Source organism: Pundamilia nyererei, unplaced genomic scaffold, assembly GCF_000239375.1.
Source record: "Pundamilia nyererei isolate P.nyererei 1_Seehausen unplaced genomic scaffold, PunNye1.0 scaffold00066, whole genome shotgun sequence".
Lineage (NCBI taxonomy): Eukaryota > Metazoa > Chordata > Actinopteri > Cichliformes > Cichlidae > Pundamilia > Pundamilia nyererei.
The window spans coordinates 1,954,288-1,968,254 of record NW_005187467.1 but is presented as its reverse complement, the minus strand read 5'-3'; the positions used below and the strand labels follow the sequence as shown (position 1 = coordinate 1,968,254).

The 13,967-nt window shown below is 38.4% G+C and overlaps 1 protein-coding gene across 4 annotated transcripts in view; it reads left to right on the top strand.

The window, feature by feature from the left end:
• LOC102196361 (high affinity cationic amino acid transporter 1-like) overlaps positions 1 to 12,677 on the top strand; it is a 17,924-nt gene extending 5,247 nt beyond the window's left edge. For 2 of the 4 annotated variants that reach the window (XM_005735978.2, XM_013911597.1), the window contains exons 2-12: positions 5,175 to 5,581; positions 5,663 to 5,821; positions 5,906 to 6,077; positions 6,178 to 6,311; positions 6,391 to 6,613; positions 7,718 to 7,857; positions 8,439 to 8,541; positions 9,947 to 10,146; positions 10,248 to 10,399; positions 10,887 to 10,995; positions 11,099 to 12,677. In XM_005735978.2, coding sequence (XP_005736035.1) covers positions 5,212 to 5,581; positions 5,663 to 5,821; positions 5,906 to 6,077; positions 6,178 to 6,311; positions 6,391 to 6,613; positions 7,718 to 7,857; positions 8,439 to 8,541; positions 9,947 to 10,146; positions 10,248 to 10,399; positions 10,887 to 10,995; positions 11,099 to 11,271 — 1,935 coding nt within the window. In that variant the 5' untranslated portion in view covers positions 5,175 to 5,211 and the 3' untranslated portion in view covers positions 11,272 to 12,677. Of the gene's footprint in view, positions 1 to 1,613; positions 1,771 to 5,174; positions 5,582 to 5,662; positions 5,822 to 5,905; positions 6,078 to 6,177; positions 6,312 to 6,390; positions 6,614 to 7,717; positions 7,858 to 8,121; positions 8,259 to 8,438; positions 8,542 to 9,946; positions 10,147 to 10,247; positions 10,400 to 10,886; positions 10,996 to 11,098 lie in introns of those variants that run through there. The other 2 variants (XM_005735977.2, XM_013911598.1) reach the window with 2 other exon arrangements.
• The last annotated feature ends 1,290 nt before the right edge of the window (positions 12,678 to 13,967 follow it).

Sequence of the window (13,967 nt, the reverse complement as noted above, 5' to 3'; positions counted from 1 at the left end):
GGCGCGAATAGGACACCGGAAACAAAGCTCCCCACAGGAGTTTCCGCACCGGAAGTAGCATATGCTAACGTGCACATAGTCAATACTATCTTTTAAATCAATGTACACGAAGAGTCTTTTGAGATGTTGTTTCTATTAAAATTGGAATACCAAGTCTTTCCCATCACCTCAAATACCTAATCCAGTTTACCTGTGATTTTTTTTCTTTCTTTCTTGTTTTGGTTTTGACCAGAGCTGTAGTTACTTTGTTAGCTCAAAGTTTTCTTTGAGTTCTCACTGTTTTCCTCCTGTCGTCCTCAAACGTATACCAGTGTCACAGCATTTATCAAAGGCATTTGAAGGAGCAATGTTTTGCCTACAGCCAAAAAGTGAGAAGCATGTGATTGACTTCTGTTCCAAATATACTTGTGTACCCCTATGTGCCATGGGCAGGTGTTGTGCTCATTGATTGGTTGAGAAGAGGGCAGTGTCCTTTCCCGCCCACCCTCTGTTTTTAGCTCAGCCGTTACACGCCACATCATGTGAACGCTTCGGAAGCTCTCTGCAGTTTGTCACTTTTTTTTATCCCAGGAAAATGACGTTTGTTTTCCTCTAGCAGCTTATAAGGGCAAATTCTTCCATGCCTTACTTATTTTAACATTTTCCACTGATACCAGATGTACTTATTTCCTTTTTAGTTTCAGCCCTGTTTATTTTGGCAACCGGATTTTGGTGTAATCGCACAGAATTGAAATACCTAGGTGACCAGGTCACAACAACCTAGAAAGGCAACTCAGAAGTGTCAAGGTCAGACAGAGGACTTTCTGACTAGCGGTGGTGGTACTCTAACCTGACATGGCAGATGGTTTATTACACAGATCCATCTGGAATATTGTCCTTGTAAAGTGTTTGGAAAAGCACTAGCACTCTCAAAAACACTTGGCACATGATTGGATAAACCATCTGCTTATCACCATCAACTGCAAACTAACTTCAGCTGGTCTGATCAAGAGACTAGGGGTGGGGGGGTGGAGCGTCCTGCCAGAGATGAAGAGCTAAACGCATTCTGGGGAAGTTTGAAACCCAAGTAAGGAGTCATAGCTTTACAGTTAAACAATTCATAACATCTTCGCATGGAAAATGTGCACGTTTTAATCACTCACAGGTTGCCACTTTCAAAATAAGAATAAAATAGAAATACCTGGCCTTCATTTAGCTGCAGATTTATTGAGTACTAGCTCCTTGTGCATACGTTTGGTCTAAACCTGCTTGTTTGGCTATAAACTCATAAAGTAAAGCCTGGATTGTGGATTGTCTTGTGATCATAATCTCCAAATCCAGTTTCTTCTCCAGATATTCAGTTCTCTACTGTTAATGTGTCTGCTTACCAGTCATAGAGTTCTTTTTCTTCTACATTAATTCCTAACACAAGCCAACACAAGTTTCCTTGAATAAATTGCTGTAAGAGGGTGAAGTAATATAATCAGATCATAATTTCCATAGCCTTGCTGTGTTCTTGAATTGACGAAAACCTGCCAGAGTCTGTTTGTTTAGCCCCTGAGGGATTATATCTGGCATCACAGCTGCTCCTGAGGCCATGTGATGTGTCACTGTTCTATTTGTGAGCGAGACACCTGAATGTTTTGTACACTAAGAGGCATCTGTGTCATATGTCTCAGCGGTGCTTGTAAACGTCTCCCCCAACTCTGTTCTTCTGAAACTGATTCTGGATCTAAAGAGAGAAGTTGCAACTTGGAACTAAAAGCAGAGCAGCTGAGTTCATCAGTAAAGGTAGAAGTTCTTGCTCTGCACTGTGTTGTAAAAGTGAGCACACGTCAGTATTGTTTGGCAGGTCTATAGCCGTCTCTGATGTGATGTTTTAAAAGGGACTTTAAGATTGAGCAATCCATTGCCAAGAATTGCCGTAAACGCTGGTCCGACATGATTGGGAGCATCGTGGTTTGACTTAACTGTTTTTAAATGCATACAACTGTCATTACTGTTGATTCTGCGTTATTTCACTTATTGCTCATGTTAATTACTTGGCGATTGTGTAATCTGTGTCGTGAACCTCCTACTGCTTGTGCAAACGTACTGATAAAAAAGCTCAAATTGATTTGTAATGCGCTTTCCATTGTAAACAGAAGCATGAAATGTTGATAACAGTAAATGTAGAGAACAGAAAATGTGATTGAAGTCCAATCTACTTATCCAGTGCAGACAATACAAATCATTGGGTCATACTTTCTCTGTTGAACACAGCATTCATTTATGCTGCAATGTGTAGCTTTGTTTGACATCTTCAGAATAAATGCTGATGCAGTGTAATGAAATTTTGATTTGGTGATGTGACTATACAAATCAAGAAAGCTGATATACAGTAAATCCTACGTGATCAAAACTTGTTTCGAGTAGAAATAACCTGAGAAATGTGCTAAGGAGCAAGATCGGTGGGTTAGCAAGTTAGGCTGGAAGAGCTTCATTGACACTGTGTGTTTGCGCACGTGGGTGTGTGGGTGTGTGGTTTTTTTTGTGTGTGGGGGTTTTTTTTTTTAAGGCAGGGGGAGGGGGTCTTTCTGTCCTTTGATATGCAGTATATTTTGTGTATAGCAGGGATGTCAAAATCATTTTATATTGTGGGCCACATCCAGCCAGACCACATGATAAATGTGTAAAATTACCCCAAAAATCCTGGTAGTTAATTGCCTTGACTGTCCATTTAATTATAGAATGTAAAGTTTTCATTAACATGTATACATTTTATTTATTTATTTATTTATTACACTGTGAAATCAATGTAAAAAACAAACAAACCAAAAAACAAAAACATTTCTATAGTAAATAATGGAAAAATCAGGAGCTTTTTTTTGGTCATTTGATTGTTTATCTATTACTTAATTTGGTGGTACTTAGTTTGATGTTGTATGAATGGAAAAGGTGGGGTGGGGTCTTTAACAATAGGAAAAGCTTTAAAACATATTAAAATCCATGTAAAAATCTATTTGCTCCTTAACATTTTCCAAAGCTGTTCAGTGGGCCTGATTGGAGTGTTTGCTGGACTGATTCTGGACCCTGGGCCGACACTGCTGTGTAGTGGTAGACATCTTTGGCTAACAAGTGAACAGGGAAAGTTCCCAGTTCGATTCTGGGAGGAGAAATTGAATCCCCTTAGGATCGTGTCTGGAAGGGCATCTGTTGTAAAAACTCTGCAAAATTAAACAGAGTTACCTGTAGAGGCAACCCCTTATGAAAAAGGGAGCAGCCAAACAGCTGTTTCTGCTTCTGCTATTTCTTCTAGTATGCTTTAAGAGCTTCATAGATTCTATACTTTAGTACAACTGAATAAATCCCAGATCTAAAGTTTCGGAAGTGCAGCCTGTACAATCACGCTGTCACTGGAATTTTCATGCATTCAGCCATTTGTTTGGTCTTTTTATGTTATTTATCAGTAAGAATATACAGTCAGTAACATTAATTTCACTTTGATCTGCCAACAAACTTTAGTGAATTTCAATTTTAGTCTCCTGTATTAAGCTATGGAAGAGTGTCATTAACAGGAAAGAGCAAAGAGGCTGAGCCTTTGTACAGATGATGAGTTCAGGTGGAGTGAAAGAAAACGTTTTTCTTACTTTCAAACAAGCTCATTAAAACCTTTACTAGGTAAAAGTTGTTAGTAGGGCTGTTCGATATAACGATATATATCGGATGACGATATAAAAACGTCTATCATTTCATTTTACGCAATCGTTTGTTCCGTGGTGTCGCAAAATAAACTGTTTACGGCAATATTTTTTCATGGTTTTGATGGTCACTGTAGTGGCTATATTAATTTCTTATAGTTCTCTATTCTCTTATATTTTATATAACCACACTACGGATGGACAAGCGCCTGTTTTTATGCGTTGTGGTTAGCAACAATGACGGTAACAGCATCGTGTGTCCGCTTGTTTATGTTCCACATAAAGCTTTCACAATAAACCTCAAGATCCTGTTGAGACTTTTCAAAATAAACGGAATCACGTAAAAGAGCATGTTTATTATTATTTACGGATGAGAATTAAAAAAGAGTCGTCAGGTTCTAAAAAATAAACCTTAGAGTCAAACGTTAGAACAGGCTTTTTCCCGCAGCACGCCGTGTAATAAATACAAAGAAAATGGCGGCCTTTACAACTAAAAATGTATAGTTTCATGCATCGGTTAAAACACTCGACTCCACCTACATGACACACAGCTGAAAACGCTTCCCGCAAGACGAGTTGCCCGAGATTCACAGAATTTACAGAAAATGTTACATTTTTGTGATTTATATCATTATCGGGATGATAAAATTCTTATATCGGGATATGAGATTTTGGTCGTATCGCACAGCCCTAGTTGTTAGGTTGCATTAACATCAATTATTGTTATGTACACCATTAGAATGTCAGTTTTCTGCTGCAGGAAACATTGCAGCAGTGCAATGTTGTTATGCTTGCTTTTCCTCATTGCAGCCACCACAACTGCTTTAAAGGCGTACAGACACACGTACTCACTCATTCACTACCACATTCCACACGTGTTACCACACGTGCAAAAACACTTCAACACGCAACAAATTTTTCTCGTCTAGAAGATGCAATAATGCCTGAACATTTTTTGTGCTTCTTGCTAATGTAAGAAAGCCTTCGAAGAACACCGAGTAAAGGCTGTTTTATTGTGTGCCGTAGTTCAGGTTGCAAGCATGCCTTGATGTAACTGTACTTGTGATTATTTATTAATTTATTTTTGCATTTAAAAAATGTTTTCTGTTAAAATTTAGATTTTAATATGGCACATAAATACAATTAAACGATTTAGTTATTTAGGCATTACAATTACTAAAATTCCTACAATTTAAAAGACCTGTTTTTATTTATTTATTTTTTGTCTTTTTGTATCTATTTTTGTTCATTAATAAGCAAAAGTATTTGTTATCCAATTAACTAATGGATGACAATACTGATAACTGTAGTCCTACAGTAATGGCAAGAATTATGGGATAGGTTTTTTTTCTTTTCAGACTAATAACTTTATAGTTTCTTGTGTTGTAAACATACATGTTATACGTGTTACATTTAAACCAAATGTTTTTTGGATTTAGATCGTCTTCATTTGCTTATTGACAGTTGCGTAGTCTTTCTTATTTTGTCCTTATTTCTGTTCTGCTTTATCAACAGGAATCTATTGACGAAATTCTCCAAACTGTAAACCAAGATGATTCTGTCTTCACTGAAAGGCATTGGGAAGAAACTTCTGAGAGTGAAGGTTGTGGACAGTAGCATAGAGGAGTCCCGCTTGGCTCGATGTCTTAACACGTTTGACCTTGTGGCCCTGGGCGTCGGCAGCACACTCGGTGCTGGCGTCTACGTGCTCGCTGGTGCCGTAGCCCGAGAAAATTCAGGACCCGCCATTGTCATCTCCTTCCTCATCGCTGCCATGGCTTCAGTCTTGGCTGGTCTGTGCTACGCCGAGTTTGGAGCGCGTGTTCCCAAAACTGGCTCGGCTTACCTCTACAGCTATGTTACGGTTGGAGAAGTATGGGCATTTATCACCGGCTGGAACCTCATTCTCGCTTATGTCATTGGTGAGACGCTTTAAATAAAGAGGGAGTTCCCTGCTACTCTTGATTCTTGTTAAGTTTACATACCGGATACTGTTTGCACAGGAACTTCGAGCGTGGCCCGGGCATGGAGCGCAACCTTTGATGAGCTTATTGGAAGGAAGATTGAGCTGATTTGCAGACAATACATGACCATGAACGCCCCGGGAGTCTTGGCAGAATATCCAGACATATTTGCTGTCGTAATCATAATCGTTCTGACAGGTCAGAAATGGATGCATCTCTCGCTTGTTTTGTCTATTGCTTCAGATTATGTTCTTTAATCGTTCATGTTTTTACTGCTTGCAGGGCTGCTTGTATTTGGTGTAAAAGAGTCAGCCATGGTAAACAAAGTGTTTACCTGCATCAATGTACTGGTGCTGGTGTTTGTAGTCATCTCTGGCTTAGTTAAAGGAAACAAAGAAAACTGGAACCTGAACCCTGAAAAGATCCTTAATGCCACCAGAAACTCTACTTCTAAGTGCGTTTACTAAATATCTTCTTCCCAAATGTCTATATCCCTAATGATACATCAGAGGTTTTTATTAAATGAGTAAATATTTTCTGTCTGTTATTTCTAGTGTGTCCGATTTCATTCCAAATGAGGATGTTCTCGGTGCTGGTGGTTTCATGCCCTTCGGTTGGACTGGAGTCCTTTCTGGTGCAGCAACCTGTTTTTATGCCTTCATAGGGTTTGACTGCATTGCCACTACAGGTGAGGGAGAATATATTAAATTGGTGACTCATAAAGGAGCTATGTTCTCTTAACATGCTGGATCATGTTCCCTCCCCAGGAGAAGAAGTAAAGAATCCACAGAGGGCCATTCCTGTTGGCATTGTGGCCTCTCTCCTCATTTGCTTTGTGGCATACTTTGGTGTATCTGCAGCCCTCACTGTGATGATGCCTTACTACTTGCTGGACAAGAGCAGCCCTCTTCCTGTGGCTTTTAAGTATGTGGGCTGGGAGGGAGCCACTTACGCAGTGGCCATTGGCTCTTTATGTGCACTGTCGACTAGGTAAGTGTGTTTCCTGCTGCCTCTCAGCATGAGCATTCATGGAGGACCTGTAATTATTTAGCACGCTTTTTTTTTTTTAGGAATGAATAATTCACGTCTTTTACACTTTCTATAATTTTATTATTGTCTTTTTTGCTTAGTCTAAGATTAACTAGATCTGAGATTGAATATGCAAATAAGTGGCAGAAACCATCAAAGGTATTATCTTATGGACCGAGTTGCAGAATGAATATTGATGTTAATGAAATGCATTTGCACAAGTAATATTTGATTTATTGAAAGATGCCCTGTGGTGTTTTCCTGTAACAAAAATATATTGTATACGTAGTTTTACTCACTAAAATTCATTGTGTTTATTCTTGATGTCTTACAATTATATTTGCTTATAAAACATTAAAAGCACAAAGCATATACGTGTTAAAACAAGCCTGCAGTGGGACGTGGTTGGGCTGTATTTTTGATAAGCTGTGCCACCTGCCGATTAACTGAGTAGTGCATCTGTGTTGAAGCAAAGTCCCACACAATAAAATATTATTACATCAAGCTAATAGCAGGTAACTCCACAGGGTGACTTTAATTCAGCTTCAAATACTTTGGGAGAAAATTTTAATCTCAAGAATAATTTCCTAGAAATATTATGATGTATTGTGGATTTTTGCTTATGTCTTAATTATATATTGTTTCATGGATTTAAAAAAAACATTTACTAACTGTCTTTATCCGTACTAATTGGCACGCTCGTTCTTAGGTAGTAGTTTGGCTATTATTAAAGAGCAGCATGTTTGCTAATTTGCTAAACTTGACACTGAAATGAAAGGCCTGAAATAAAAGTGTAGGGAGCCTGAAGTTCAGTGCCAATGACACCTGTGGGATGAACTGCATTAACAACAATGACCGAACGTCACACTCCACATCACTGAAACTGAATGAGAATGAGAGTAAATCTCTCAGCTGGCTCAGCAATCACGTAGACCTACAGTTTGAATGCATTTACATTAGATCCACTCACTTTTTTTGTTTTTTGTTTTAATCTTTTGAAACTTGTTATACATTTTGTGTGGATTGACTCGCATGGCATGTTTTTCTTTTTCTCCTGTGTACTAGTTTACTAGGCTCCATGTTCCCAATGCCCAGAGTGATCTGGGCCATGGCAGAAGATGGCCTGCTCTTCAAATGCTTGGCTAAAGTCAGCACACGAACCAAAACCCCTCTAATAGCAACAATAACATCAGGTCTTGCGGCAGGTGAGGTCACAAACTAAATTAAACTGGCTGGGGTTACTTTGTTCTGATCCTAGGCGACTCTTGGTACACATGGCCTTAAACACACTAACTCAACTTTAATCAAGTTTGTAAATTTACCAGTACAATGCATGACCGCAGCAACTTGCTGTCAGGGTGTTGGGCTGAAAAATGATGGTGGACTTGTGTGACACCACACTGCACACACATTCTTTCAAGTTATAAATCTGTGCCTCCTCCTCCTCCTTCCTTTTATCCTTGGCTTAGTCTCCTTGGCTCCATGTTTCCACTCCCACGCATTATCTTTGCTATGGCCCGTGATGGTCTGCTCTTCTCATTTCTGGCGCGTGTCAGCGCGAGGAAGACTCCTATCATCTCCACCTTTGTGGCAGGGCTTTTATCTGGTAGGTAGCTGAGATGAAGCCAAAGGCAACAGTGCCCCCTTATGGAAGGAGGATGGTGGCAAGTCGTTCAAGCTTCTAAATAATTAAGCTGAAAAAATACAATGTCTGCATTGCTTTCATGCAATTAATGTTCTTTACGGCTTTTGTAACCTTCATATGGTTCACCTGTGTCTCCTGCAGCGGTGATGGCATTCCTTTTTGACTTGAAGGACCTGGTTGACCTCATGTCTATTGGGACTTTGCTGGCCTACACTCTGGTGGCAGCTTGTGTGCTGGTCCTCAGGTAGCCCTCATCACTTATTTATTAGGCCTTAAGTGTTTTATTTTCTATTTTAATACTGCATACTGGACACTCTGGTCTGACCCGATTTCCCACAATGATATCAACAGACTAGTCTATGATGTCTGGCGAGGATAAATGTAGAAATGGACATAATGAAAATAAAAACATTAAGAGACCACTTAATCATCACAAAGGCAGTTTAACTCAGGCATATTTAAACACTCTGGTTATGAAGAGTGAACCACTGTGAATCCATTTCTCCTGCTTCGGTGCAAATATAAGTGAAGGGACGAGCAATGGAAAGGGAAAAACGAAGACACCCCCCAAAAAGGGAACGGTTTTGCACATGTTTATTATCGAGTATTGCTGTGTCGTTATCACTCATGATTGATTGATTGTAGTCTAGTTTTACTGGTTTTTATGTCAGAAAGAGTTCATGAAAGTGACATGAGGTTAGGGCATCTTCTAGCGGGGCCTGTGCTCACACACTAGTATCGTGCTCGTATGAATACAGGATGACACGACCTCCTCCCACTGTCTCAGAGTCTCTAAAAGCTCGGTAGGAAGCACGTATGGAAGTAGCCTCTGGGGGCCTGAGCTCTGGCAGGGCTCCTGCTGTTCTTCCTAACACAAAGAGCGACAGCCTGGTCGTGCTCTTCTTGTGTAGCAGACCGTCTCCTGGTATCTCTTCCACATACTTAACTATGCTGAGAGACACAGGAATAGGAGGAGCTCAGGAGCACAAACAAAAAGCAAAACTACAGTTTTAGAGCTGTTACATTATGAATTTTACCGTGATGATCAAGTGGTCCCTTATTTTTATTCATTTTATTGTATTTTTTTATTTTTTATTAGAGTCGTGTAATTTTAATTACTCAAATAATTACTCGGGAATTCCTACAGTACTGTACTGAAACGACTGACCTCCACCTTTTCTAAATCGTGTCAGTGGGAATAATAAGAAAAAGAATGCACATTATTTGTATGTCATTGATTTGATAGCTGTTAGGTTATAATAATGATTTAATAATATTTAATGATGAGATTTTATTGTGTGTTGCAACATGAGCCTCTCTGTTCAGTGTTTTTATGACCCGGCCAGTTGTGCTTGCGTGTTAGTTTCAGAGGTGAAAGGTGAAACCATCAGCTAGATGGCACAGTGCAGTCTGAGCAGATTTGTGTGTCTTTAATACTGCTTTTCTGCTCTGCTTTGATGTAGAGAGTAGAGAAAAGCAGGAAAACCAGCTGTCGGCGCATCAGAATGGTGTCTTATCCTAGCATAATGGATTTTTAAATGTGCTACTAATTATAGCTCTGTTGTATGCAGACGTTTGAGTTGTGGGAACAGTGGGATAGGGAGTCTTACACTTTCATTTTTGTAATTTTCTTTTTTTGTCTTGTGAAGGTACCAGCCTTTACAGCCCAGTGCAGCCTATGAGATGGCCAATACTCAGGATGAGTCTGAAATTACATATAGGGATGGGAGTGTTGATATTTTATCGCAACCTGATGATCACTTTACTTTCAAAAAACTTATTAACCCTCCGAACACTGAGCCGTCATCTCTCTCTGGACTCATCGTCAACATCTGCACCAGTATACTTGGTGAGAAACTGGATGGAAGTCCCAGAACTATTCATGTGATTACCGATGCAGCACATCATCTGGTGTCATCGCTTGTTTATTTTGTTTTTTTTCCCCACCAGGTGTTTTGGTGTGTGTCTTCAGTGTTGTAGCTTCTCAGGGAGGGTATGCACGCTGGTCTCTGACTGCCCTCTGTGTTATAGTGGCTATCTGCCTGGTTCTAATCATTATTATATGGAGACAGCCACAGAGCAAAACCAACCTTGCCTTCAAAGTGAGTGTGTGTCCTTTTGCTAAAGGCTTTTCTCATGCTATCTCATACCCACATAGCAGTGTGAGCTTGTCACTTTTAGAAATTAATAATCAATAACACCCAGATCCTCTTTCAAAGTAACTTCCTCCATGTAAAATAAAGAGTTAAATATGAGATATAATATACTAATGTACTATGTGATGTGATTCTAGAGACAGAAAATGCCAGTTTAGATTTTATTGTGAGCAGATATTGAGAAAAAAGCATTTAGGGCTTATTGGGTAATTCCACAATAAGTCTTAATTTCTCACTCAGGAAAAGAATTATGAGAGTTTTGAATTAAAAGTGCTGCACAATTTTTCAATCGAGCGTTAAAAAAATAACACTTAATTTTGTCAGGGATTCTCCTACATTGCCCGTACGTCTAAGATTGCTTTGCAGATTGTAAAATTTGTTTTAAATGCAAAGTTTTAGCCAGTCTTATACCCAATAAATACTCTATCCACAGGTCCCATTGGTGCCACTGGTGCCGATCATTAGCATGTTTGTGAACGTGTACCTGATGATGCAGCTCGACAAAGGAACGTGGTTGCGTTTTGCCATCTGGATGACCATAGGTACTTTAGACCAGCAGTAACAATTAACGTCTCTGCTGTAATTTTATTTTTTTAAACTTGTTTTATTATTGTCCATTAATTCATGTTTCTATGTGAATTGTAGGTTTTGCCATCTACTTTGGCTATGGTATACGCAACAGTGCAGAGGAGGCGTTAGCCAAGTGTGACAATTACGAAGATAGCTGCATAATAAAGGAAGAGGCCATGCAAACAGAGAAGGAAGCCTTCTTACACAATACACAAAACTCTACCCGAGAAGATGAAGATGGTTTCTGAGGAGATAGGAGGGTTTTTTAAAACGTTTATTTAAATAGGGGTACAGGAAAGAAGGTGCAAGTATGTTTCACGGAGCGGTAAGGACAACATAACAAACAAAACAGCCCTTACCTATTGTGAAAATGCCAATCAACTAACTAAATTAGACAAATGAAAAGTTACAAATCTACAATTCGCTAACAACTCAAAGAAAAACGGAGAAAAAAATGTTAAAATTGCATTTGCAGCTGTCCTCTACAAGTTTTCTGTGTCGAGGTTGGCACAGAACAATGTCACAAAGGACCTATCAACACAAGATTATCAATTAAATTGAGCTAACATAAAATCTAACCTAAACATATAACGTATTATCATGCAGTCATGACAATGAGCTTAAAAATCCAAAATGGCCAAAGACCTTGAGTCCCTGCAGACCATGCAAGTGCTCAGTCGTCAGCCAACGACAAGAAAGATGAAAACACGAGGAGCCAGTAGGAAGAAAGAGTCCATAGACCAGGAGCTGGTACAGTATATCCTTTACCCCTTTTTTCCCAAAAAGAATGTAACATCTGTGCTGTGAAATAGCTATTAAGTTTTCTGAAAGACTATCTGCAAGTTCAGGAGACACATGGAGACAGCCAATTGTACTACTAGCCAAAAATGTTGACTACATGATGATTGTAAAAAGCCTAATAAGATTTAATGGCTAATTAGCCAAGTATTTTTAAGCAGTATGAAATTATGTGAAAAGAAGATTATAGTCATATTTTTTTTTTTTATTTTATTGTGCTTTGAAATGGTCAGTTTTACAAAACATAACGGAATCCATCGATTCAAAATGCTTTTGTTTTTACAAAAATATTATCCAACCATAAATGGATCTTCATAAACTTCATTTTGGGTTTTTAACAGTACATTATAATGACCGCACATCAGATTTTCCATGAATGATATCACATATAAAGTTCAGAATGTGTTACTGCTCACCTAGCTTCAAAGTGCTCGAACATTTGTATATGTTGACCGTGTACAAAAAACACAAAACACCGTCTAAGAGACTTGGACGAGGGTGAGAATTTTAATGTACCATCAGTGCCTTTTGTGAGAAAGTTGTTAGCTGAGAAATCCCTTACTTGTAAATTTACCCTTAAGATGCAGTTTTGGGGGTTTAACCAGTGTATCTATTACTGAAAACAATACAAGTCACAGGTTTTTGGATGTCTTGTACATTGAATGTATAGCTCATATGAACTCAACATGGTGCTAAAAGTAGCATTCTCAGTGCATCCATGTGTTTGCAGGTCTTTCTGATTGATGGTACCAACTGCTAATCTTACCAGAGTACCAATGCTATCTGTGGGAAATGTACTTTTTACTCAAAGAAAAAAAGCTGCTTATTTTAATTTAGTTTATATTTTAACCTTTTAAGACCCGAATTCTTCCACAGCATGCATTTTTAATTTATCTTTGATATTTGGGCATATTGGGGCCCGATGAATGTAAAAACAAAGAATTGCCAGATTTTATTTTATTATTTTTACCAAATTTTCATTTCTAAGAAAAATGAGAGCCACAAATGAGGATATTTGTTTAAAATTTCAATAGAACAGTAGCAGTATAATGTCCTCGTAACTGGTTATCAGGCCCTTGTAGAGCAAAATTGAGTATTTTGGTCTAAATAACCCAAAATGTGATGTCCAAATATGTGGACGCCAGGTCCTAGGAGGTTAAAGTGCCTATTCCCCAAATGAATTTTTAAAGATAGGATATTCCTCTATCACGATTTGCCTATGTGTAATACTTTATATATAAAACAAAATGTTTAAACGAAGATTTAAAAAAAAAAATCATATATTTATAACTACATGAAACCCAAGTGGATCCTTTTAACTTTTTAATTCACACATGCCTGAAATACAATCAGTTTGTGATTATTGCACACCTGTAGTTTACATGGTGATATAACACTTCTTTAGTTCACTTTTATTTTGAAATGCCAAAATCTACACTGTATGTTTAGAAACACAAAAATGGTGTAGGTCAAGCAGTAGAGTGTATGTATGCGTGTGTGTGTGCAGATCTTTGACGCAGCTAAAACTGAAGTACAGCAAAGTTTGTATGTCAGCAAAGGTCTGGAAATGCAACTACGTGAAAAATCTCTTCACTCAGTCCGTTTTTAAATGCTAATATATATATTCAGCAGTAAATGGGTGATGGCAATGACACTGTGAGACAATTTATTTCAGCTTATGGTCCTTGTGAGGGAATCTATTAATGAAACCTGAAGCCAAAATCCATTGGATTTAACTTGATCATGCGTCAGAATAATTTCTGTAGTTTTTTAATAGTTCCTATAGATTATTTTTGCTGGAGTGGTATAACAATTTTTAAACCCTTACCTTGTAAATAAATGTTTGTGCTCCAGAATGTAACCAGGCATTGTTTACCTGGCTGTTTCTAAATCAGTAAGATATCAGCACATGTTATTTTGAAACGATGCATTAATTTTAAAATGTAGAAAACATTTTAACGCTGCCTTTGTAAATAATTTTTTGATGATACTTGAGTTACTGACTGTATGCAATGTTTATGGGAGTGCTGTACTTGCTGTGGTTACATGTCAAAAGGTCACATCATGCTTCATTCGTGCTTTGCATGCTGCATAAATGCATTTTATAGTGTTGATATGTGATAATGTTCAGTGTACTGTGGGGGGG